A 27484-nucleotide genomic window follows, 5' to 3' on the forward strand; every position below is an offset into this window, starting at 1 on the left:
TCTTCTAACTAAACTAAATCAACTAGCTGTATCTGACCACATTTGTAAATGGATCATAAGCTTCCTAACAAACAGGAAGCAGCAGGTGAAGCTAGGCAAAATCACATCAGATACCTGTATAATTAGCCCCAGGGCTGTGTGCTCTCTCCACTTTTCTTCTATCTATATACCAATGACTGCATCTCAAAAAATCCCTCTGTTAAAGTACTGAATTTTGCAGATGATACAACATTGATTGATCTCAATTGAGACAACGACAAATCTGCATACAAGATGGGAACTAGCCTTGTGTGGGCTAGATTGAAACAATCTTGAACTAAATACACTCAAATCGTAGAAATGGTGGTAGGTTTTAGGAGAAACCCTCCTATACTACCATGTCTTACAATACTAGACAACTCAGCATCAACAATAGAGACCTTCAAGTTTCTAGGATCTGGGTTTTTTTTAAAGGAGTTGGGTTTTTAGACAGCAATTAAAAGTTAAGGAAGTTTTAAATTTAGCTGGTTTTATCTAAAACAGGGGTCTCCAACTTTAGTAACTTTAAGGCTTGTGGACTTAAACTCCCAGAGTTCTCAGTCATAAAATAAAATATTTGTGCAGCTTTCTGATTTGGTGTGTTTCTGTAGTATTTCACTGTAACTACACAAACACACAAAATCTCACAAAGCTGTATGTGGCATTTTGTATGTGTGTCTGTTAGACTGGGTAAAGAGGAGACTCAAGACCAGACTAATGAAAACAGCTCTTTTATTTAGTGTGAGACTTCAGCCAAGACATAGGCAGGATGCTCTCCTTTTATACACACCTGGATCAGTTGACAACCAATAGTATTCAAATGTTGTCCCGCTGAAATTCCCCTCCAATGGGAACATACACAACACTCTTCGCCCCCTCCCAGAATGCACTTCGCCTTGGCTTTGCATGTTTTAACATACATAATCACGTAGATAACTAGGGCGTTCCCTGTGTCTACTTGACCTGCGCAGTTCAGTTTTGGCGGGGGAAGCATGCTGGTCAGAGGTGCTTTCTGCACTTCCTACATCTTCCATTGGGGCCCTGTTTTGTGGATTATTGGCGGTTATTTCTTCAAACCTTTGTGGATTATTTGCTGCTGGGTCGGTGGTGGATTCTAGCGGCGGACCGGAGCAGCGCTTGACACCGAAGACCTCAGGTAAGTCAACCGGATCTGTTGGGTTTGAGTTAGTTGTTGGAACAATCGGATTGTAGTTAGGGCTGGAGTTTTGGACTGTTCGCTTACAGAGTTGATCGATATGTCTCCGTTCAATTTTCCCGTTTCCTGTGTCGATTTTATATGATTTGGGACCGGTTTTTTCTACCATTTGCCCGGCTAGCCATGTTGCGCTTTCCGAGTAATTTCGTGCAAAAATTGGGTCGCCTATTTCAAACTCCCTAGTTCCCTCTCCTCCCCCCCGGTAATTATCGGGGGAGTAATTAGGATTAAGGCAGTCCAGGGTACAAGGAAGCTTGCATCCCATGAGGAGTTTGGCTGGGCTTAGGCCCATGGCCAGCCAAAGCATGCCACGTTGAGTGGTTAAGAAAATGTCAATTCGTTCTTGCCAGTCCCCTGGACCCAAATGTGCTAAAGCTTCCTTTGTGGATAGTACAAATCTTTCAGCTAAACCATTCGTCTATCAGGCCTGGAAACCATACTAGGCCTTAGGTTTCCAGATGCTGCCACATTTTTCCCCTGAGGGGAAGAAGGGGGGTTGAGGGGTATGGTAACATTCTTCAAGCAGTCAAGGTCGGATTGTGTTCACATCTGCAGAAGGAGGGCAAGAAGAGGTTTCGAATAAAGTGGAAGGACGTTGGACCATGTGACCAGCAAAGGGGTTAGGGGGGTGGGACTCTTGGGGTTTGTATAACTGGGGGAAAAATCCGGAAGTTCAATTTTGGAATTTCACTCATCGTGTGCCAGTTTCCTTATGCTAGTAAAGAACTCTGAAAGGCAATGGCTTCTGAGTTTTTTTTATGCAGAGGAGGTTTTTCTGGAACCTTGACATTGTCATTTGTTTGTAGGGCGCCGAGAGTGCATGGCGGATTCCCAACCCGGCCAGATAGCTGTTGTGACCCAGGTTCCTGGACCCGGACTCCTGGACTCGGATGATCAGAAAGTGAGGGAGAAGCAAGCCCTGCTTCTCTTGAGCCCTTTCCCTCCCTGGCACCCACTCAAAGGGAGGAGGAGGGGCCGGCAAAGCCTGATTCCCTGGAGCCTTCTTCTGATTTGGCAATGCCCCAAGAACAGTTTTGGAGTGATGCAAGACTGCGCAGGCGTGACCAGCGCGCGCAGCAGAGGAAGCGTTGGGACAAAGCCAAGTCATAATTGTCATGCAGTGACATCTGCAGAGACTATAAATAGGAGGCGGGACTTCCTGGTTTTTTGTCTTGGACAAAGCAATGAATTTGCGCGGGCAAACTGTATCAATGGAGGGAAGAATATATTCGTGAGTAATTCTGGCCTTATCTGTAATTTCCTTGTTATCTCCAGAAACTTGGCAGGCCCGTGGGTAGACGTGGCCAGGACATTTATATATATGTAAATAAATCAGAAAAGGAGGCCTCTGACTGACTCTTTGCTGGGAGTATTGGGGTAAGGGAAACAGAACATTTTGTCCAAGACCCCGACTAAAACATCTTCCACCAAAGATGGACCAGCAGCAGGTACAACAGCAGTTACAGCAGCTACAAGCGGCTAATCAACAGCTCCAGCAGCAAGTGGCTCACTTGGCAGGCCAACTTGCTGCCGGGAATGTGCCTGCAGCCCCCCCCAGTCCTCCCACTCCTCCTCCTCATCGCAAGTGCCCGATAACCGTGCCGGATAAGTTTTCTGGGCAGCCTGAGATGTTCCCGACCTTCTTGGGACAGTGCCAGCTCTACATGGCTATGCAGCCAGAGGATTTCCCAGATGACCGGGCTAAGGTGGCCTTCGTGATTAACCTTCTTTCCGGCTCAGCTGCTCGATGGGCCACGCCCCTCTTGCTTCAGGACAGCCCCCTGCTGACGGACCAACAGCATTTTTGGCAGCACCTGCGCACCATGTACGAGGACCCGTTTGAATGCTGACGGCAACCAGGCGCCTTAAGGAACTCTGTCAAGGGAAATGCCCCCTGCAGGAGTACATTGCCGAATTTTGTCTTTTGTGCCAGGACTCTGACTGGAATGATGCAGCGCTGGTGGACGCATTCCAGGAGGGACTCTCAGAGGAATTGCAAGACGAGCTGGCCCGGGTGGAGGCGCCGCGGACCCTTGACAACTTGGTGCCCCTTTGTCTCCGACTTGATGCCCATCTGCAACGGCGACCGTCCCGTCGCACCCCCCGGGACCTGCCGTCGACATCTGCACCCCCACTTCCTGCACCCCCAGCACCCCGGGTCGTCCCACGTTTTGTAACCGCTGCGGAAGAGCCCATGGAGTTGGGAGCGGCCAGACCTCGCCTGACAGCCCAGGAGCGGAACCGGAGGCGCCAAGGGGATTGTGCCTGTACTGTGGGAGCCCGCCACTACCGCTTCTTGCCCCAGAAAGCGGTGGGGCACGACGCCGTCCCGAATCACAGCGTGACCAATCGGAAGCGGAGCAGGCCCGACCTGGGAAACCCTAGGTCGGGCACGCATTAAGCCCCCACTGGACGCTATGGAAGTAGACTCTGGGCCCCTCGGCATCTGATTCTGGACACACGGATATGGTTGGGGAACCAGTCGGACGGGCTCCAGGCGCATGCGCTGGTGGACTCAGGGCCACAACAAACTTTATGGACCAGGCCTTTGTGACCCAGTTTGCGGTCCCCGTGGTTCCCGTGGACCCTCCGATGCGGGTAGAAACAATTGATGGACGAGAACTGGTGTCCGGCCCCATTAAATTCGCCACCCAGCCTTTGCGCCTGGCTATTGGGGACCATGAGGAGGCGATCCAGTTTTATGTCACGGCGGACCTTCATTTTCCCTTGGTCCTTGGGTTGGCCTGGCTTCGGACCCACGATCCTCAGGTGGCCTGGTCGCGAACGCCATCTCTTTCCCGAGTCTGCAGTGCGTCGATCACATCCGCCACACCTGTGCCGCCAGAACGCCCCACCGCTGCCATCACCTTGCCTCCTGAGCTGACGGACTTCGCCGACGTGTTCAGCGAGAAGGAGGCGGACCGACTACCCCCGCATCGGCCCTACGATTGCCCCGTGGACCTTCTGCCCAACGCACCACTGCCTGTGGGACGCCTGTATTCCATGTCGGAGCCCGAGTTGGCCGCCCTCAGGGACTTCCTGGACAAAAACCTGGCCCGAGGGTTCATCCGGCCTTCAAAGTCCCCTCTCTCGGCCCCGGTCCTCTTCGTGAAGAAGAAGACAGGGGACTTGCGCCTGTGCTGTGATTACCGCCGGCTAAACGCCATTACGATGCGGAATCGCTACCCCCTGCCGCTCATCCCGGAGCTACTGGAGAGGTTGCGGGAGGCCACGATCTTCACCAAGCTCGATCTCCGGGGGGCCTACAACCTGGTGCGGATGCGAGAAGGAGACGAATGGAAGACGGCATTCGGCACCCGATACGGACACTACGAATACACTGTCATGCCATTTGGGTTGACCAACGCTCCCGCCGTTTTCCAGCACTTCATGAACGACGTGTTCCGAGACATGTTGGATCGGTTCGTGGTTATCTACCTGGACGACATCCTGATTTACTCCCGGTCCAGGGAAAGCCACCTTCGACACGTTGGTCTGGTTCTGCAACGCTTGCGGGAGCAACAACTCAATGCGAAGCTGGAGAAATGCATCTTCTTCCAGACTTCCATAGAATTCCTCGGGCATATCATCTCGCCCGAGGGCATAGCCATGGACCCATGTAAAGTAGAAGCTTTGTGTAGCTGGGAAGCCCCTCGTCGGGTGAAGGATGTTCAGCGCCTGCTGGGCTTCGCCAACTACTACCGGACCTTCATCCCGGGCTTCGCCACACTGACGGCTCCACTTACCCAGCTCCTCAGGAAGAAGGTTGCGTTCCGGTGGGGTCCCCCGCAGCAAGAAGCATTCACAGCCCTCAAGAAAGCCTTCGTCACGGAACCTGTCCTTTTGTGGTGGTAACGGACATGTCCAATGTGGCTCTGGGAGCGGTGCTGCTACAGGCTCTGATGAATGGAGGCACACTTTTTCGCTGCGTTTACTACTCCCGGAAACTCAATCCTTTCGAGCGCAACTACACCTTCTGGGAAAAAGAGTTGCTGGCTATCAAGGCTGCATTCGAGGCTTGGTGACACCATCTGGAGGGGGCCCGACATCAGGTGGAGGTCCGAACGGACCATCGGAATCTCGAGCACCTCACCACAGCTCGGAAGTTGAACCAGCGGCAGATCCGGTGGTCGTTGTTTTTTGCCCGGTTCAACTTCCGCGTGACCTACATTCCCAGCGGTCACAACCGGAGGGCGGATGCCCTATCCCGCAAGCCAGAGTACCTCTCCGCCAAGGACTCCCTCCCTCCACGGACAGTGCTACCGGCAGAAGCCTTGGCCGGAGCACGGGAACCAGTAGACTTGCGGGCCCAGGTTCGAGAGGCGCAGCGCCAGGACGCCTGGTCGCAGCAAAGGAGAGTGGAGGTGGGCCCCACGTCTCCTTGGACCTTGGAGGAGGACTTACTCAAGTTTCGGGGGCGATTATATGTGCCCACAGGACCACTCCGAGCCCTCGTCATGACCCAGTGCCACGACAACCCTGCAGCAGGACATTTTGGGTTCTTCAAGACCCTCCACCTGGTGACACGGACCTTTTGGTGGCCCCGAGTGCGGCATGATGTACATGCCTACGTGACATCCTGCGTACCGTGCCGGCAAGCCAAGGCCGCCACGGGGGCCCCTCCCGGGCTCCTCCAGCCCTTGCCGACACCCGACAGACCCTGGGGGGCGATCTCCATGGACTTCCTGATGGACCTGCCGCCGTCCTCTGGGTTCACCACGGTGCTGGTGATGGTGGACATGCTCACCAAGATGGCACACTTCATCCCATGCCGCGGACTGCCCACAGCCGCAAAAACGGCCCGTCTCTTTCTGCAGCACATCTTCCGCCTCCATGGTCTACCGGACAGGGTGGTTTAGGACCGCGAAGTTCAGTTCACAGCTCGCTTCTGGAAGAACCTGATGGCCGCTTTGGAGGTGCAGGTGTGTCTGTCGTCATCGCACCATCCGGAGACCGACGGGGGTACAGAGAAGGTCATCGGTATACTGGAACAGTATCTCCGTTGCTTCATCAACCAGCAACAGGACAACTGGGCCGATTACCTGTCCCTGGCGGAGTTTGCTTTTAACAACTTTCAGCACACCTCTACTCAGATGACCCCGTTCTTTGCCAATGTGGGGTACCATCTGCGGCTCTTCCCTCTGGCACCACCGGACTCTCCTGTTCCCGAAACGCAGACCTTCCTGACAGAATTGCATGCGGTCCAACAGTTGGTACGTCAGCAGCTGAATCGGGCAAAGGAGGACTACAAACGGTCCGCCGACCGCTCCCGACGGGCAACGCCCCCGCTGGCAGTTGGAGACCGGGTGTGGCTCTCCACCAAACACCTCCCGTCCGACTGACAGGTAAAGAAGTTGGACCACCGATTCATCGGCCCATTCCCTGTCGAGGCAGTCATCAACCCGGTAGCCTACCGACTGACCCTGCCACGATCCATGCGGATCCACCCCGTTTTTCACCGGTCCCTTCTGGTTCCTGAGGCCACACCGAGTCCCCTTCGGTGCCCAACATCACCCGTCATTGTCGCCGAGGACGGGTCAGAGGAATACGAAGTCCACAGTGTACGAGACTCCCGCTGGCTGAAGGGTCGTTTCCAATATTTGATCGTGTGGAAGGGATACGGGATTGATTTCTCCTGGGTAGATGCCTCCGACGTTCATGCCCCTGACCTGGTGCAGGCCTTCCATGAGCAGAACCCAGCCCGACCGCATCCCGATCGTCAGCCCCGGGGGAAGGGCCCTGCGGTGAGGGATAGTGTTGTGACCCAGGTTCCTGGACCCGGACTCCTGGACTCGGATGATTCAGAAAGTGAGGGAGAAGACCTGGCAAGCCCTGCTTCTCTTGAGCCCTTTCCCTCCCTGGCACCCACTCAAAGGGAGGAGGAGGGGCCGGCAAAGCCTGATTCCCTGGAGCCTTCTTCTGATTTGGCAACGCCCCAAGAACAGTTTTGGAGTGATGCAAGACTGCGCAGGCGTGACCGGCGCGCGCAGCAGAGGAAGTGTTGGGACAAAGCCAAGTCATAATTGTCATGCAGTGACATCTGCAGAGACTATAAATAGGAGGCGGGACTTCCTGGTTTTTTGTCTTGGACAAAGCAATGAATTTGCGCGGGCAAACTGTATCAATGGAGGGAAGAATATATTCGTGAGTAATTCTGGCCTTATCTGTAATTTCCTTGTTATCTCCAGAAACTTGGCAGGCCCGTGGGTAGACGTGGCCAGGACATTTATATATATGTAAATAAATCAGAAAAAGAGGCCTCTGACTGACTCTTTGCTGGGAGTATTGGGGGAAGGGAAACAGAACAATAGCTCTCAAATTGTAGGGAGGTAAATTGGGGACCACTGTCGGACACTAGGATGTCGGGAAGGCCATGTATGGAGAATAGCTTCCAGAGGACTCTGACCACTACCTCAGTAGTTGTTGATTTCATTAGGGACACCTCTAACCATTTTGAATATGCATCCACGATAATTAAGAAGTTTTGAGCATAAAAGGGGCCAGCAAAATCGATGTGGATTGAGGACCATGGGTTCCGAGGCCGTTCCCATTCCTTAACAGGGGCAGTGGGAGGGGGGCGCTGGTCTAGACTCTTGGCATGGTGGGCATTGTGCAATCCAATTTTCTATGTCCTTATCTATTTGTGCCACCAAAAGTAACTTCTGGCGAGACCATTCATGTGAACTATTCCAGGATGGCTCTCATGCAACATTTCCAAAACCCTGGTTCTTAATGCTACAGGTACTACAACCCTGTCCCCCCAAACAAACAAACAACCCCCTTGTGTGGCCAACTCGTTCTGCTTATTGCTGAAATCCTTGAACTCATCTGCCAATCTGCCACCCTCTCAGGACCCAACCCATAACCATTTTTATTTGAATGTCGCGGTGCAATGCTTTTGCTAGTGCTGTTGAAGTCAATGGACCCATCGCTATAGAGTCAATGAGCAGAGCCGGTGGCCCCGGGGTTGAGTCATCTACCAGCCTTGGAAGTGGGCTCCTGCTTAGAGTATCGGCATGGGTTAAGTCTTTGCCAGGGTGGTGGACCAGCTTGTAGTCGTAGGCTGCCAAGAACAACGCCCATCCTGTCAGTCTAGGTGATAGTGCGATGGGAGTGGGTCGATCCCCAGCCAACAATCCTAATAGGTGGCGATGGTTGGTAACGAGTTCGAATCGTCTCCCAAAAAGGTATTTGTGAAACTTCTTTACCCCAGAGACTGCAGCCAGGGCTTCCTTGTCCAGCTGGCTATAGTTCCTTTCTGGGCTGGACAGGGTTCGGGAGAAGTAAGCAATGGGTGCCTCAGACCCATTCGGCAACCGATGGCATGGACAGCCCCCACTCCAAAAGGGGAAGGATCACAAACTAGGACCAAAGGTAGGGTTTGATTATACTGGATTAGGAGACTGTTCTCTGTCAGGAGTCCCTTGACTTTAGAAAATGTGTCTGCTTCCTTCTTGCCCCAGACCCAGGGAGTTTTGTTAGCTAACAGTCTGTGAAAGGGTTCAGCCACTGTTCAGCCACTGTTGTTTTTAAGAAAACAACGTAGAAATTCAGAAGACCAAGGAAGGCTTGCAGTTCTGTCTTATCCCTGGGAGTGGGTGCCTCCTTTATTGCTTTGACTTTAGACTCAGTGGGGTGAATGCCTGCCTGGTCAATTCTGTAGCCCAGGAATTTGACTGATGGCACCCCTATTTGGCATTTTTCTCATTTTAGTTGAAGTCCTGCGTTTCTAAATATAGTCAGGACTTCTCAAAGTCTAGACTTTAGTTGGTGATGGTTTTCAGCAGATACTAGGACATCATCGAAGTAAGGCACCACCCCAGGGATCCCTTGCAATAGTCTCTCCATCAAGTTTTGAAACAACCCAGGTGCCACACTAACCCCGAATTGCAAATGAGTGCATTTAAAAGCTCCCCTATGGGTCACTATCGTTTGTGCTTCCGCTGTGGCATCGTCGATGGGTAATTGCTGGTAAGCTTGGGCTAGATCAAGTTTTGCGAAAACTTTTCCCGACCCCAGAGTGCAACAAATGTTGTACTACTGGCACTGGATAGGCACTCTTTTGCAGCGCTTTATTTAGGATCGCCTTGTAGTCCGCGCAGATGCGGACAGACCCATCGGATTTGATGGGAGTTATTATGAGAGTTTCCCATTGAGCATGGTTGATGGGAAAGAGGATTCCCTGCTGGACTAACTTGTCCAGTTCCTTATCTATTTTGGGTTTAAGGGTGAAGGGGACCCTCCTTGCTTTTAGTCTAATGGGTGTTATCCCAGGGTCTAGGTTGAAAGAAATAGGGGTCCCCACCTACTTGCCCAAAGTTCCGGCGAAAACATCCTGAAATTCGCGAAGTAGGTCATCCTTCATGTGTTGGCAGTCTGCCTGAATTTCTAGCACTCCATAAAGACCAATTCCTAGGGGACAGATCCAATCCCAGCCCATGAGGCTTGGGAGGTCGCCTCGTACGATGGTGACTGGCAGCTTTTTTTTGTGTTGCCTGTAAATAACATTTACAGTGACGATGCCATCCACGGGGACTCGGTTCCCCTGGAAGTCATGCTGTCGTGTCCCACTCCCACTCCAATGGCCAGGTCTGGGAAGTCTGTATCAAGCGTGGCCACGAAGCCTCTGCAGCTTTGTCAAATTCCTTTCAGATTTCTCAGGGCAGGCAGGAATCCAAGGTGTGACTTCAGCAAACCAGATGAGACTGTGCTTGACTCAAGGAATGCCAAAAAGCAGATCCTTTATATAGGCCATGGGGTGTGGCTCCATGACTCAGCACTTATCTAGGCCTGCCCCTCCCTTCCTTTTGCTGATGTCGCCTCTCAATTCTCCGGAAGCGGAGATCCGTCCACTTTGAATTTCCCTCCTCTTGATCTGCTGCTGGCAATTCTAGCACATGGCTGGCTTCGTGCTCACATGCTGTAGGAGTGAGGTTTGTTTGTTCATTCCTGACATTCTGTCCGGGCATGGTGCCAGGGCTGGGGGCTGGAGGCATGCCAGGCCATTCCTCTTCCTTATCAGACTCTGAATCGGATAGCAGAAGATGGGAGGGGCCCGGCTGAGGAGAGGAGGGAGGACAAGGCACAACACGCGCACTCGCAGGTATTGCGGTTGTAATTGATTCCTCTTTATGTGTGGTAGCAATTCGTGAACCGTGGACCAGGATACGATGGTAATGGGTGATTCGGTGTCAATCTCCATCTTGATCCTGTGTCTGTCCATGGTGACCGTGGTGTACATTTTTTCTTCGGGTTTTGTGCCGGCTCTGCCAATGGTGACTTGGTTTGAATTCGCGCTCTTTTTGTGGTGGCCATTTTTCTTGCGTTTGCGCAATAATGGCTGCTGGCTAGCTGGCCACCATTCCCCACAGTCTCTTTGGCGGGACAGTTGAATCGGCAGTGTAGCCCTGCATACCTGAGCCAAATGGCCTTTCTTTCTGCAGCGGCAACACGTTGCATCTCGGAAACAACAGTTGTTCCTTTGATGGCCTCCCCTGCAGCTGGAACAGGCAAATCCCCTCTTTCGGGGGGGGAACAGTCTGTTCGGCAAACAGTCTCTGCCTCGTCTTCTTCTCCCCCCCCCCACTCTTCATTTGAGCCGGTATCTGGCGGCTCAATTTGGGTGGATTCAAAGTGAATCGGGGCAGTTCGTGTGGCTGCCAAAGTTTTGCTTGCCCCTGGTTGTTGCATGTTTGTGGCAGCTAGGTTGGACAGTTCATATCCCTTAGCTTCATCAATTGTGATTTGCAGCAATAGATTGTGCTTTGGTAGGAGTAATTGTCTCAACTGGACATCCCTGACACCACAAAGGAACTGCTCTAGCAGGGCTTCGTCTAGGGAGTCCCTGTAGTCAGCCATGGTGGCTGCATGGCGGAGCACGGCGATGAAGTCGGTGATTGATTTTCCTCGAGCTGGAACTACTGGTGGAATTCGTAGCGCTTGGTATATTTTGATGGGGCTGGCACGTAGTGGGCACAAAGTGTATCCTTCAGGACATTCCAATCGACTTGCTGGAGCGGTCTGGGAGATGTTAGAGCAGTCGCCATTCTGAAAACCCTCGGACCGCAATTGTGAAGAAAAAGTGCCCTTTTCCGATTGTCGATGACAAAAGTGGATGCAGTAGATGATTGTCATTTGCCTTGAGGAAACAATCGAATCTGGACATGACCATGTCCCAGGATTCTTCTGTCGAATCGAAAGGTCTCAAATGGTTGGCAGATTTAGGCATCTTGGCAGCTATTCAAGAGGGCTGGTTCTCTTTGTCTCTGGTCCGTACAGCCGGCCCGGGTGGTTCTGGTCAATGGTTCACCTTCATCGCCAATGTTAGATTGGATAAAGAGGAGACTCGAGACCAGACTAGTGACAGCAGCTCTTTTATTTAGTGTGAGATTTCAGCTAAGACACAGGCAGGATGCTCTCCTTTTATATACACCTGGATCAGTTGACAACCAATAGGATTCAAATGTTCTCCCGCTGAAATTCCCCTCCAATGGGAACATACACAACAGTGTCAGTCAGTTGTATTGTGTTGTGTTGTGTGTGTGTAAAGTGTGAAAGTTGCTTTTTGAGCTTTTTGTGGCTGTGTGAGGTTCCTGCTTGTTGCAGAGGCCATTTTGGGTGAAGTGCAGCTGCTTTTACATTGTGTGTGAGTCAGTTGTGTTGTGTTGTGTGGGTGTAAAGTATGAAAGTTGGTTTTTGGTACCTCTTATTGTTTTGTATACTTTGTTTATTATTTTTATTTATTATTATTGGCCACGCCCACCCAGTCACATGACTGCCAAGCCACTCTCACCCAGTTACATGACCGCCAAGCCACGCCCAGTGTCACATGACCATCAAGCCACACCCACAAAATAAGCCACGTCCACAGAACTGGTAGTAAAAAAAATTTAGAACCCACCCCCGGTCTAGACATATACTGGTTGGAGAATTCTGGGAGTTAAAGTCCACATAACTTAAAGTTGCCAAGTTTCAGAAATACTACTTTAAACCATGCAGACCCTTTGCATCTCTCTGTAATCTGCAGCATTCTAAGATTCTGCTGCTAAAATCTGGCAGCAAAATAACCGCTTAGTAGGCTGGTTTTTCAGAATTTTTTTAAAAATAGTATAGTAGGCAAACTATTCTCATTCTACTTTTAAAACCCATCAGATACTTTTCAGAGGTCCGATATTGTTCTATGTAATATTCTAATTTTCTGAGATTGTTAAATTGGGGTTTTCATGAACTGTCAGCCATAATCATCAAAATTATGACAAATCAAGGCATGGCTGACAGTTCATGAAAACCCCAATTTAACAATCTCAGAAAATTAGAATATTACATGAAATCAATAAAACAAGGATTGTACATAGAACAATATCGGACCTCTGAAAAGTATAAGCATATATATGTACTCAGTACTTGGTTTGGGCCCCTTTTACATCAATTACTGTCTCAATGTGGCGTGGTATGGATGCTATCAGCCTGTGGCACTGCTGAGGTGTTATGGAAGACCAGGATGCTTCAATAGCAGTCGTCAGCTCTTCTGCATTGTTCGGTCTAATGTCTCTCATCTTTCTCTTGGCAATGCCCCATAGATTCTCTATGGGGTTCAGGTCAGGTGAGTTTGCTGGCCAATCAAGTACAGTAAACGCATGGGCATTGAACCAGGTTTTGGTACTTTTGGCAGTGTGGGCAGGTGCCATGTCCTGCTGAAAAATGAAGTCAGCATCCCCATAAAGCTCATCTGTGGAAGAAAGCATGAAGTGCTCCAAAATCTCCTGGTAGATGGCTGTGTTGACCTTGGACTTAATGAAGCACAGTGGACCAACATCAGCAGATGACATGGCTCCCCAAATCAATAAAGACTGTGGAAACTTCACACTGGACTTCAAGCATCTTATAGTGTGTGCCTCTCCATTCTTCCTCCAGACTCTGGGTCCTTGGTTTCCAAATGAGATGAAAAAGTTGCTCTCATCAGAAAAGAGGACTTTGGACCACTGAACAATAGACCAGTTCTTTTTTTTCTTTAGCCCAGGTAAGATGCTTCTGACGTTGTTTGTTGTTCAGAAGTGTGGCTTGACAAGAGGAATACGACATTTGAAGCCCATGTCCAGGATCCGTCTGTATGTGGTGGCTCTTGATGCACTGACTCCAGCCTCAGTCCACTCCTTGTGAAAGTCCCCAACACTTTTGAATGGCCTTTTCCTGACAATCCTCTCTAGGCTGTAGTCATCCCTGCTGCTTGTGCACCTTTTTCTTCCACACTTTTCCCTTCCACATGACTTTCTATTAATGTGCTTTGATACAGCACTGTGGGAACATCCAACTTCTTTTGCAATTACTTTTTGCGGCTTTCCCTCCTTATGGAGGGTATTAATCAGTGGGGGGGTTGCTCCCGGTTTGCTCCGGTTCTGTAGAGCCGGTAGTAAAAATCTGCTGGCATTCGGAGAACTGGTAGTAATGGCTGGCTCGCCGCCCCTGAACTGGTTCCCCAATCATCAGAGATTGTTAAAGCAAAAGGTTTTAAAAGGCTCCTCTGGCAATCCCAGCTGAGTTAAGAGCTTCTGGGCTGCTATTAGGCAATTTCAGCTGGATCGTCAGAGGAGCCTTTTAAAAAAAAATTTCCTCTGGCCCACCCAATCCCCCCTCCTCACTTACCTCATTACAGCTTCTTCTGGGCTGGCAAAGCCATGCTTTACATCAGTTGCATCAGCTAGCAACTGAATCTGCCTGCCTGGAATCCATCTCCTCAGTCAGCAGCTGCTTTGCTGGCTGAGGAACTCTGGGAATTGAAGTCCACAAACCTTAAAGTTATTAAGGTAGGAGACTCCTGATGTAAAAAAATATATAAATAAAATAAAATAATAAAATAAAATATTTGTGCAGTTTTCTGAGATTTGGTGAGTTTTTGTAGTGTTTCACTCTAACTACACAAATACACAAAATCTCACACAGCTGTATGTGGCATTTTGTGTGTGTAAGAGAGAGAGTCAGTTGTGTTGTGTTGTGTGTGTGTAAAGTGTGAAAGTTGGTTTTTGAGCTTTTTGTGGCTGTTTTTACATTGTGTGTGAGTCTGTTGTGTTGTATTGTGTTGTGTGTGTGTGTATGTGTGTGTGTCCCTTCGCAAGGACTTGGAGGCAGCTCCTCTGAGGAAGAGGAGGCAGCGAAGCTCTGGCTATCCCCCGGGAGAAATCGCCCTATCTCTGCAGCATTAGTCATGTGACTGAGTGGGCATGGCCAACTTGATGTCACTCAGAGCAAAGTGCCACCCCACCTTGCCCTGAGTGACTTCAAGTTGGCCATGCCCACTCAGTCACATGACACCCCCCCCCAAGCCACATCCGCCAAATAAGCCACACTCACAGAACCGGTATTAAAAGAAATTGGAACCCATCCCTGGTGTCAATGATGGTTTTCTGCACAACTGTCAGGTCAGCAGTCTTTTCCATGATTGTGAGTCGTACTGAACCAGACTGGGAGACTTAAAGGCTCCTCTGGCAATCCCAGCTGAGTTAAGAGCTTCTGGGCTGCTATTAGGTAATTTCAGCTGGATCGTCAGAGGAGCCTTTCAAAAAAAAATTCCTCTGGCCCACCCAATCCCCCCTCCTCACTTACCTCATTACAGCTTCTTCTGGGCTGGCAAAGCCATGCTTTACATCAGTTGCATCAGCTAGCAACTGAATCTGCCTGCCTGGAATCCATCTCCTCAGTCAGCAGCTGCTTTGCTGGCTGAGGAACTCTGGGAATTGAAGTCCACAAACCTTAAAGTTACTAAGGTAGGAGACTCCTGATGTAAAAAAATATATAAATAAAATAAAATAATAAAATAAAATATTTGTGCAGTTTCCTGAGATTTGGTGGGTTTTTGTAGTGTTTCACTCTAACTACACAAATACACAAAATCTCACACAGCTGTATGTGGCATTTTGTGTGTGTAAGAGAGAGAGTCAGTTGTGTTGTGTTGTGTGTGTGTAAAGTGTGAAAGTTGGTTTTTGAGCTTTTTGTGGCTGTTTTTACATTGTGTGTGAGTCTGTTGTGTTGTGTTGTGTTGTGTGTGTGTGTATGTGTGTATGTCCCTTCGCAAGGACTTGGAGGCAGCTCCTCTGAGGAAGAGGAGGCAGCGAAGCTCTGGCTATCCCCCGGGAGAAATCGCCCTATCTCTGCAGCATTAGTCATGTGACTGAGTGGGCATGGCCAACTTGATGTCACTCAGAGCAAAGTGCCACCCCACCTTGCCCTGAGTGACTTCAAGTTGGCCATGCCCACTCAGTCACATGACCACCCCAAGCCACGTCCGCCAAATAAGCCACACTCACAGAACTAGTAGTAAAAGAAATTGGAACCCATCCCTGGTGTCAATGATGGTTTTCTGCACAACTGTCAGGTCAGCAGTCTTTTCCATGATTGTGAGTCGTACTGAACCAGACTGGGAGACCACTTAAAGGCTCAGGAACCCTTTGCAGATGTTATCGCTTAATTAGCTGATTAGAGTGGGACACTTTGAGCCTAGAATATTGAACCTTTTCACAATATTCTAATTTTCTGAAATTGTGAATTTGGGGTTTTCATGAGCTGTAAGCCATAATCATCAAAATTATGACAAATCAAGGCATGAACTATCTCACTTTGCATGTAATGAGTCTATTTCATATATTACTTTCACCTTTTAAGTTGCATTACTGAAATAAATGAACTTTTGCACGATACTCGAATTTTTGAGTTTCACCTTATATAACTCAAGCAACAGTACATTCATTAACATTTCAAAAACTATATTAATATTGATATAATTGTTATTATTATTATTATTATTATTATTTATTTGATTTTTATACCGCCCTTCTCCCGAAGGACTCAGGGCGGTGTACAGGCAAGATAAAACATACAATGTACAAGTTAAAATGCATTTAAAAAACTTATTTTAAATTAGCCTGAAAAAATTAAAATATGCCGTGAGCTAAAAACCCCATTTAAAATTAATCAAATTTACAAAATTTAAGATTAAAATTCAATTCAAGCCAGCCCCGCGCGAATAAAAAGGTGTGTCTTCAGTTCGCAACGAAATGTCCGAAGGTCAGGTATTTGGCGTAAGCTCGGGGGAAGTTCGTTCCAGAGTGTGGGAGCCCCCACAGAGAAGGCCCTTCCCCTGGGGGCCGCCAGCCGACATTGTTTGGCGGACGGCACCCTGAGAAGTCCCTCTCTGTGAGAGCGTACGGGACGGTGGGAGGCATGTGGTAACAGCAGGCGGTCCCGTAAGTACCCAGGCCCTAAGCCATGTTTCCTTATTATCTAAGTGATCATAGTGTTAACAAATACTAGTTAATATAATATAAATACCACTTGATAGTATAACATTATTAGCAACCTATAATATACGAAACAATAAATTTGGGAGGAAAAAAAATATAATCTTTGATCCCTCAAAGGTTTTCTGGTTTGAGCTCCAAGAAAAACAAGACCTTAGAAAAAATGAGAATGGCTCAGTTCAGGCAAAGTTCTGTCCCATTGCAACCAGCTTTGTAATTTGATCACATTAGGAACAGCTGGGTAGCAACTGGTGCTCTTAACTTGCAGGCAGGCAGGAAGGCAAAGAGAGAAGATTAGATTTTACTTGTGTGTGTGCATGAGAGTGAGAGAGAAAGGTAGATAGGTAAATAGGCAAAAGACAGAAGGGGTGTGTGTGTGTGTGTGTGTGTGTGCATAAATGATACCAACAATATAATGACAAATGTATGGCAAAACTCATGGAGGGCAGAAAGAAAACAAAATAAAAGAACATGTTTGAATTGCTTACCATTGTCCTCCATGGAGAAAGGGAAAGTATCCTTAAAGTCCTCTCTCTCCAGCTCATGGATGAAAATTACTCCAACCTCCGCATGGAGATTGAGAATAGGAAGACTGGCTGCCAAACCCCCAATGAAAATAACTCCTAGCAGGAAGTAGAGAAAGTAGAAGTTTAGAAACAAAATCTCTTTCGGTACAAAGACAATGTTTATTTTATCTTCCTTATTTTCAGTAGACTGAGCTTCAGGAAAACTTACAGTACAGGTAGTCCTCGACTTACAATTAGATTGAGCCTAAAATTTCCATTATTAAGCGAGAAATTTGTTAACTGAATTTTGCCCCGTTTTACAACTTTTCTTGCCACAATTGTTAAAGGAATCACTGCAGTTGTTAAATTAGTAACATTCAGGGGTGAAATGTAAAACTTGTTATTACCAGTAGGCGTGGCTTATGGGGGAAATGTGAGTGTGGGTGGGCCTGGCTAACTTTTTCTTTTCTTTTAAAAGCATTTTTTCTACAACCTCTTCGGCCAAAGAGGTTGTAGAAAAAATGCTTTTAAAGGGTTCTGGCGATCCCAGCTGAGTTGCCTGGTCGCCAGAACCTTTTAAAAGCATTTTTTTTACAGTGGCCAAAGAGAAAATATGCTTTAAAAGGTTCTGACGATCCCAGTTGAGCTGCACGATCATCAGAGGCTTTTTTCCTAGTTTTAAAAGCATTTTTTCAGCTGAAGAAAAAATGCTTTTAAAACTAAAAAAAAAACCTCTGATGATCGCGCGCCTCAGCTGAGCATGGGGGGGGGAGGAGCAGGGATTTTTGCTACCACTTCTCCGAACCACCTGCCGCCATCGCTACTGGATTGGGCGATCCTGTCTGAACCGGGAGCATTTCACCCCTGGTAACATGACTGTCAACTGAATCTGGCTTCCCTATTGACTTTGCTTGTCAGAAGGTCACAAAAAGTGATCACATGACCCCGGGATACTGCAAACCGTCATAAACATGAGTCAGTTGCCAAGCATATTCTGTAAGCCACCTTGAGGTGGGTGAATAGGTGGCAATATAAATTTAATAAATAAAATAAATAAATAAATAAATATGAATTTTGATCACTTGACTGTGGAGATGCTACAATGGTTGTGTGAAAAATGGTCTTACTTTTTTCAATTTCATTGTAACTTCAAACAGTCACTAAATGAACTATTGTAAGTCGAGGACTATTTGTATATCCAGTTGAAGCAAGATTTTTGCATATCTGCAAAAAACTGCACATTTGTATTCCAGCTAAAAGTGAAACAGAAATTTGAAATCATGTGGCCTGGAAATAGATTAAACAGAATGTGCCTTAAACACAGATAATACATAAAATTTCCTTGGATTTAAATCCTTTTAAATTGCATTAAACCATTTTTATAGTGATTATGATGTTCTCCTAGTGATTGGGTTTTTTTTATTTAATAGATTTCTATAGGTTATTTATAGGCTCCATTAGTTGGTTTTCTCAATGATTTAACTTTTTTGGATAATTACGAAGAGAACCTCTTGAAGAAGAATTATAAAATCATATTATAATGTAAGCAGGACTGGAAATGAAAACTTTAAATGAGATTTTGCGTTTATTTATTTAGCATACAACATGAAATATATGCAATAGTAGCAATAGTAAGAATATATAAAAGGAACACAAATAATATGATATACATACAGTGGAGATGTTTGGCCAATTTTGTAAGGCATAAGAAATTCAAGAAGTTGTATATTAAGTTATAAACTACATTTTAAAATTTGTTAGTTCGTGTAAATAAAAAAGTGTTCTTTATATTAATATCTAGGCCATTTTTCTAATTAAGCGTAGTATTTGTTAATTGGAGAAAGTTTGCTTTTCCTGCTTGTAAGCTCTCAGACACCAGGTAGTCACTATGTGAACCAGTGCGTGCTGGACAGCCCCATAGTCAGGGGAGGATACTCTGCCCCATTTAAACAGAGTCATTCATACCATGTAAGGCAGTGGTAGTCAACCTGGTCCTTACTGCCCACTAGTGGGTGTTCCAGGTTTCATGGTAGGCGGTAGGGGTTTTGTCTGATACTGAAGCACTTTCCTTTTTTTAAATTTAATTGACTTTTTAAAAAAAATTCATAGCATTATTTAAAAACATTTTCATAAAATTCCCTGTGACAATTTAAATTTCTGAAAATATACTATTTGTATCGCCCGCGCGTAAGTTTAGTTCACATTACATAAGTGAAACTAAATGGCGCTATAGTGCAACCGCAAACAAAAGAGCGTCGTCCCAGAATAGCTCGCGCATCTCCCCCCACACCACCCAGCTGTAACAGACAAGCAGAGCTGGTAGACAGCGCCCCCCCAACCCCAATCCACGTTGTGTGAGAGGCATGTGCAGATGACGATACACGGTGCATTACTGTGGAACCGGTGGGCGGTTAGAAAATTTTACTACTAACAGAGATACAAAAGTGGGCGGTAGGTATAAAAAGGTTGACTACCCCTGATGTAAGATATGAATTTGATTCTAAGTTTTCCAGTACTAATGGGTAGTATCAAAACCTGCTGATTTTTCTGTTGGATTAGTTGGGGCTCTGGGAGGGTTTTTGATTCTGGCTGTAATAAAGTTTGATTAGTATTTATTAAGAGAAGTAGAGATGAAAATTTGTAATATTAGTACACAGAGATATTAGTACACAGAGATATTTATACCTGCTTCCTTTTAAAGGAATTCTGGGAATTAAAGTCTACACATCTTAACATTATACAGACTGAGTAACACTGGTACAGATTAAATATGTATTTAATACTGTTTCAGAAGGAATGGGAAAGCTTCTCAGTCTTGTCATAGGTCTTCATGTGCCATCACTTCAGTGGTGGGTTGCTACCGGATTGGGCAAATTGGTAGCGGCAGTGGCAGGAGGCTCCACCCACCCGCCCGGACATCTCTGTGCGTGTGCAGAAGCATCGCCCACATGCATCCACAAGCGAAATAGTAGCGGCCAAAATTGAAACCCACTACTGCATCACTTCCAATGCTAGTCTTTATTTGAGAGTGAGAAAACAGTAGTAGGAGGTTTTCAACATTTTGATTTCTCCTTCCAAGTGGCATTTCAAATAAATCTTTATCTGTGCTGTAAGATCAGCTATTAAATCGGGGCTTCCGGTTTGGCACCGTAGGTGATGGCGGTGATCTTTACGATCACCAACCTCTGGATTTTGTGGAATCGCTAGGACAGCTTAAATCTGCAGTCCAGCGGTTCGAAAAACCCTCTCTTCGGGAGAAGAGGAGGGGGTGAGCTGAGGGCAGAGGTTGAATTTCCCTAAAGCCCCTGAGAAAAAAGGGGTTTGAAGGGTTAAGTTCCCTCCAGCAACCCGAAGAGCTCCAGATCCGAGGATTCTTCTGCTTGGGCGGAACCAATCACCACGACCAAACGCCGAGATTTATTTTGGACAATAAAGGATTATACCGGACAGAACGAAAGTGGGAGAACTTTATGCAAGTAACCAAGCGATTCCCGATACTTTGTAACAAGTTTGAAAACAGCAAGAAAATGGAGTAATTGTTAACAAGTTAGCGAGTGGAAAGCGAAAGTGATACTTTCCCCGTTTGTCTGCAGTTGGTAATTTGCATGTTACTTGCTGCTTTAACTCTTTAACTCTTTGCTGCCTAGAATCTAGGAGAGATTTTCTTTTTAAATATTGCTTTAAAAGCTTTAAAGGACTGTGTTTCCCAGAGGTTAAGAAGATTTAAACTGAATATTAAGTTGGAAATAAATAAATAATTTTATAGAAGATGGCAGCCAAACAATTAAAGTCTACTGTAACAAAGGGCTCTGGAATCTCCTCAGCTGGTGCCTCTCCAGCTCATACAGTGGAGACTAGAACATTGAACTTAGAGGCGGTACAAGAGAATTTAAAAGACTTTATGCAAGAAAAATTTAAAGTAATAACTGAGGAGATGTTGGAAATGAAAGAGCAGATATCAGAAATTCAAGTGGGAAATAAAGAAGTTAAGGAAGGATTTGTAATTGCAGTACAAAGTTTGGCAAATAATGTGATTTTATTGGAAGGGGAGGTTGAAGAAATTAAGCAACATAATTCAAAATTAGATAATAAAATGGCTGAATTTCAAAGTAAAATGGAAAGACAGATGATGAAATAGTTTTGATACAATACAGAAATATGGAATTTGCTCTAAGAATTCGTGGTCTGAAAGAGAATAAAGAAGAGGATTTAAGGGAAATTTTTTCTGAAGTATTTGCTGAGATATTAGCAGCTCGTCCAGCAGATGTGGCTTATCAAATTGATAAAATATATCGTGTGAATTCTTGGATAGCAAGGCAAAAAAAGTTGCCAAGGGATGTTGTTATTTATTTTACAAATAGAACAGTGAGAAATCAGATTTTGCAAGCCTCATATAAGGGGGAGAAGATTCAGATTGCTGGTCAGGATATTTTAATATTAAAGGAAATTCCACCAAAAATGTTAAGGGCTAGAAAGGAATTTGCCTTCCTGGTGAATGAACTTAAAAAACGTCAGATTGAATATAGATGGGATATTCCAACTGGTATAATAGTATATTATGCAGGGAAAGTACATCGTCTCAATACAGTTGGAAAAGCGAGAGAATTTTATGTTGAGGCATTAAAAGTTGGAAGTCTTTCTCCACTGGATGCTAGAAGAAAGGAGACTGAAGTGAAGGAAAGAGAAGTGAAGCAGGTTCAAGAACAGATTGCGATGGAAGAAGATTTATTACAAGTGTTGGAAATACCTATGACGGGTCCAGATTCAAAAGAACAAAGGCTGACAAGAGCTGCTGCTAAACGCAAGGAACAAGAGATGAAGGCACAACAACAACTGGCAACTACTACAACGGAAACAGTGGGAGGAGCAAGGCCTAAAGCAAAATGTGATCTGCGGCTAGTGTTCCAAAAGTTTCCTTTGGCCGATAATGGCAATTAAACTATTATCTTGGAATGTTAATGGTTTGAATTCACCGCAGAAGAGAAGGAAAGTATTTCATTATTTGAAACAATTTAAAAATGACATTACTTGTTTACAAGAAACACATATTAGATCTTTAGACCAGAAATATTTGATAAATTCAAAACTGGGAGTACATTTTGTTGCCTCCTCTTGGAGAAAAAATGGTTTAGTTATATATATAAAGAAGGATATATCAGCAAAATTAATTGAGGTGGATAAGCAAGGAAGATACATTGCTATTGAACTCTTGTTGGAGGGAAAGAAGACATTATTAATAGGAGTTTATGCTCCGAATCAACAACAAGAAAATTTTTTCAAGTTTTTACATAAAAGAATAGTATTTTGGGATTATAAATCATATATATTAATGGGTGATTGGAATGGTGTGTTGGATACTCAAAAAGACAAAAAAAGCTTAAGGAAGATATCAAGCGGTAAATTACCAAAGGCTTTTTGAAATGATGGAGGACTTGGAATTAAGAGATATTTGGAGAGAACATAATACAGAAGAGAGGGATTTTACCTTCTTTTCTGATAGGCACCAATCATTTTCGAGGATTGATTTTATTTTGATTACTAATGATTTGTATTCTAGAGTGAAGAAGACGAAGATTTGTTCAAGAACTTTATCTGATCATAGTCCAGTTTGGATTGAATTTGATCGGGAAAAGGAGGCTAGGAGATCATGGAGGTTGAATGAGAATTTGTTTAAATATGAACAAAATGTAAATGAATGTAAAAAACAAATGAAAGAATTTTTATTATGAATATGAAAAAGAGACATCTATAGAGATGATTTGGGACTCAGTAAGGCTTATATGAGAGGAAATCTTATACAAATGAATATTAAATACAAAATAAATTGCAGAAAAGAAAAAGGAACTGGAAGAGGAAATTAAAAGAAAGAACAATTATTGATAAATAGCCCAGGAAATAGTAAAATAAAAGAATCAATAAATATATTGAGAGGTCAGTTTAATATGTTGATGGCAGATCAAGTAGCAATTAATTTACAATATGTAAAACATAATACGTTTAATAATGCCAATAAGCCAGGAAGATGGCTTGCCTATTTAATAAGGAAAAACAGAAATCACGAACGATTGATAAAATAGAATATAGGGTAAGGAAGTTTATCAAAAGAACTTGATTAAAAAGCATTTTAGAGTATTATAGTAAGTTATATTCTAGGGATATGGTTGATGATACAGAGATAGAAAGATATTTACAACAACAAAATATTTGTGAGCTTACAGAAAATCAAAGAGAAGAATTGAATCAATTAATTACTTCAGAGGAAATTTTCTTAGCAATTAAACAACTTAAAATCGGTAAAGCACCAGGAACAGATGGTTTAACAGCTGTTTATTATAAAATTTACAAAATGAGATGGTTGAACCACTTAAAGAGTTATTTAATAAAATTCAAATGGGAGGAGATGTTCCCCCTTCATGGAGGACAGCCTTTATTTCGTTAATACCGAAGGAAGATCGAGATGGTATTAAAGCAGAGAATTATAGGCCTATATCACTTTTAAATACTGATTACAAGATATTTACCAAGATATTGGCTAATAGATTAATGCCAGTGATGAATCAAATAATTCATAATGATCAGTCAGGATTTATTAAGGGTAGGCAGATGAGATATAATGTGAGGCAAATCGTAAATTTACTTGAATATTTGGAACGAAACAACCAAGTATCAGCGGCATTCCTTTTTTTGGATGCTGAAAAAGCTTTTGATAGATTGGATTGGCAGTTTTTGTTTAAAGTAATAGAAAAAATGCAATTTGGGGATTATTTTATTCGTGCAATTAAAGCAATATATCAGAAGCAAACAGCACAAATAATAGTAAATGGTGGGTTAACAGAAACTTTTAAAATTGAGAAAGGGACGAGACAGGGATGTCTCTTGTCCCCATTACTTTTTATTTTAACTTTAGAAATTCTTCTGAATAACATACGTGGTTCCGATCGAATAAAGGGAATTAGAGTTAAACATCAAGATTATAGATTAAGAGCTTTTGCAGATGACCTGGTTGTTACTGTATCTCAACCAATATACTCAGTAACTGGTTTAAAAGATATAATTGGTCAGTATGGTAAAGTATCTGGATTTAAGGTGAATCAGCAAAAGACAAAGATGATAACTAAAAATATGAATATACAACAAAAAGAAGAGTTAGAAAGAACTTCAGGTTTTGAAATCGTTAAAAAGGTTAAATATTTAGGAATATATATTACAGCTTCAAATGTTAAATTATACAAAAATAATTATGAGGTATTGTGGCAGAAGGTATGGAAAGAAATGGAGAGTTGGAAGAAGTTACGACTATCTTTGCTGGGAAGAATAGCGGCTATAAAATGAATGTTTTGCCCAGGTTTTTGTTTTGTTTCAAATGATACCGGTGTTTAAGAATGATATTAAATTACAGGAATGGCAAAAGGGGATTAGTAAATTTGTATGGATGGGCAAAAAACCAAGAATAAAATTAAAAATAATGCAGGATATAAGGGAAAGGGGGGGTCTTAAAATGCCTAATTTAAAATTGTATTATGAAGCAGTTGTTTTATCATTAATTACTGATTGGATTAATTTAACTGAGGAAAGAGTTCTGAATATAGAAGGTTATGGTTTGTTATATGGGTGGCATGCCTATTTATTATATGATAAGAAAGTTGATAAAATATTTAAAAATAATATAATTAGAAATGCATTATTGAGGGTTTGGAGGAAATATCAATACAAATTAGATGGAAAGATTCCAATATGGGCAAACCGAGACACATGATAGAAAATATAAATATATATCAAAAGATGGAGGTAGTTACTTATAAAGAACTTCTTTGTATGGAAAAGGGGAGTTACAATTAAAATCTAGAGAAAAGATGGGGAAGAAGGAAAAATTATACATGGTTCCAATATGGACAACTACAAGCTAGATGGAAATTAGATCAAAAATAGGTGTTAAGCAAATTGAGGATAATTTGTTAAAACAAATGAGAGATCAAGGTCAACAGCATATTAAGAGGTTGTATAATGTATTAGTAGAAATAGATTCAGAGACTGATTAGGTTAAGGATTGTATGATTAAGTGGGCACAAAATTTTCAGCAAACAATAATGTTGGAAACTTGGGAAAGAATTTGGGTGAGGAATGTTAAGTTTACACAAGCGCAAAATATGAGAGAAAATTTTATAAGATGTTTTATAGATGGCATTTAGACCCCAAAAATTGTCATGTATGTATCCTAATGTACAGGCTAAATGCTGGAGATGTGATTGTGAAGATGCTACTTATTATCATATATGGTGGACTTGCAAAAAGTTAAAGCATTTTGGATTAAAGTATGGTGGATCATGCAGAATATTTTGAAAAGAAGATTAAGTTTACCCGCAGTTCTTTTTACTAGGAATAATTATGGATTGTACAGCTATAGAGACTAAATTGATTCTGAACTTAATAACAGCCAAGACTTTTGATTGCTCAATATTGGAAGAAAGAAGAATTACCTACAATTGAAGAATGGACTCTTAAAGTATCAAATCTGGCAGAAATGGCAAAATCTCTGCTTACTTGAAAGACTATACACAAGAAAAATATATTTTAGAATGGAAAATGTGGATTGATTATATTCAAAATAAGTATCAGATAAAAAAATATCAAATAGCATATGAGTAAATTTAGGAAATAATTTGTATTAGATATATTTTTGAAGGAGAGGGGAATTGAGAGTGTGAATAAGCGTGGAGAGACTAGAGATTATAATTTAGGATTTTAGATTATGATTGTTAGTTTTGATACCCTGCATTTTGTTCTGGGAAGTCGGGGTGGGGGGTGGGGGTAAAGGGAAGGAATTGGGGGTTGAGGTTAGTGATGGAGTGATGGTTAATGTACAGGGATTATTGAAGATGTATAAATATAATTAATGTAGGGTCGGGTCTGACCAGTTGCCATTTTAGAACGGTGGGGAGGGAAAAAAGAGAGAGTAGGAGGTAGGAAAGAGGAGAAGAGGAAGGAAGAGGGGTAGAAGAGGGAGAAGAGTGTAGGGTGGAGGGAGGAGAGGAGGTAGATAAGAGAAGGAGAGGAAGGTTTGGAAAGTAAAAGAAGGTAGAAGAGGGAAGAAGGTTAAAAAGGGGGGTGGTGACTGGGCAGGCCCGACTAATTGTATATAACTGTACATTGGATGAATTATTTGATAAGATTGTAAAAATAAAACTTTTTTTATTAAAAAAAAAAAAAAAAGATCAGCTATTAAATCACTAACCTTTCTTTGACTTCAGAGAAAAATCCATTCTATGTTCCCTAAGTTACCCTCCTATCATTTCTTCTTTTATTTGTTTATTTCTAATTATTACAGTTGTTCAATTTAATCCATTGCATTTTGGGTTGGCTTCTTTAATTGTGGTTCCAAATTGTTTTAAATTGGATGGAAAATTTTGGTACTAAACAGAATATAAATATCTCTATTGATTATCTGCCCCTAACTTGGTTTTTCAGTTCTTCCGATGGAGCCCCCATCACCATTGTAATTGACTTTATTCAGTTTGCTTCTGGCTGCCCTCTTCTTCACCTTCCTTCCACCTTTCCTTGTATTACAATTGTCTCCACAGAGCTAGGTCTTTGCATAATGTGTTTGAAGTATAATAATTTTTATTTGGTAATTTGTGCCTTGAGTGAAAACTTTGATTTATTTGATGATCTATTTGTTTGTTTTTGCAGCTGTCTATGGAATTCTCATGAATCTTCAAAGTTCAAAGGAGTCAATATTTTTCCCACCCTGCTTCTTCAAAGTCCAATAGTCATTACTTTTATGCAAGTAAGAGCTTATATATTGAAACCCAACTTCTATTTGTGCAGAAGTCCAACTAAACTGATTTTTTTTTTACTTTATGTGCTTCTAATCATTAGTTTTGATGGAAGGATGGTGTTTTATCTGCTCTCTAGCTTCAATTTTCTTTTTGTTGTTGTTGTTGTGATATTTAAACAATGTTAATGTTACAGACTTTTCTCAGCTCTGCTTGATTTATTTCCAGACATGATTAGATCTTTTTCCCTTAGAATATTTATTTTCTCACATCAGCAAGATTCACAGAAAAGTTCCTGATACAGAAAGCTTAACACCTATTGAGTAAGAAGTTCCTTTTCCCATTTCCTGAATATCTTGTGTACGCCAATAAGGCCCCTGTCGCCCCCAAGAGGATGGATGAAAATACTATTTCTTCTTCTTGGAATCCTCCAAGCAGAATTCCTTCAGTTCTTTATAATTTCCTTATTCCCATCCATTAATAGAGATCCATATCGATATCATGGGATATTATCAGGAGAAGGAGAATGTCAGAAGGTGGATAATAGATCAAGAAGTGTATCATAGCCAGATCAGAAATTTGACTCTGCTGGATTCAAAACCTTCCCGGTTCCTATTTTTCCAGACTGGGCAGGAAATATACAGAGAATCAAAAATATCAAATTCCTCTCCTCTTGGAGAG

At 43.8% G+C, this 27484-nt stretch overlaps 1 protein-coding gene across 1 annotated transcript in view; it reads right to left on the reverse strand.

The window, feature by feature from the left end:
- The window catches only part of SGCA (sarcoglycan alpha), a 59042-nt gene that overhangs the window by 26687 nt on the left and 4871 nt on the right, over nt 1–27484 (reverse strand). The window contains exon 2 of the mRNA XM_058183368.1: nt 17013–17147. Coding sequence (XP_058039351.1) covers nt 17013–17147 — 135 coding nt within the window. The remainder of the gene's footprint in view (nt 1–17012; nt 17148–27484) is intronic.

Source organism: Ahaetulla prasina, chromosome 4, assembly GCF_028640845.1.
Source record: "Ahaetulla prasina isolate Xishuangbanna chromosome 4, ASM2864084v1, whole genome shotgun sequence".
Lineage (NCBI taxonomy): Eukaryota > Metazoa > Chordata > Lepidosauria > Squamata > Colubridae > Ahaetulla > Ahaetulla prasina.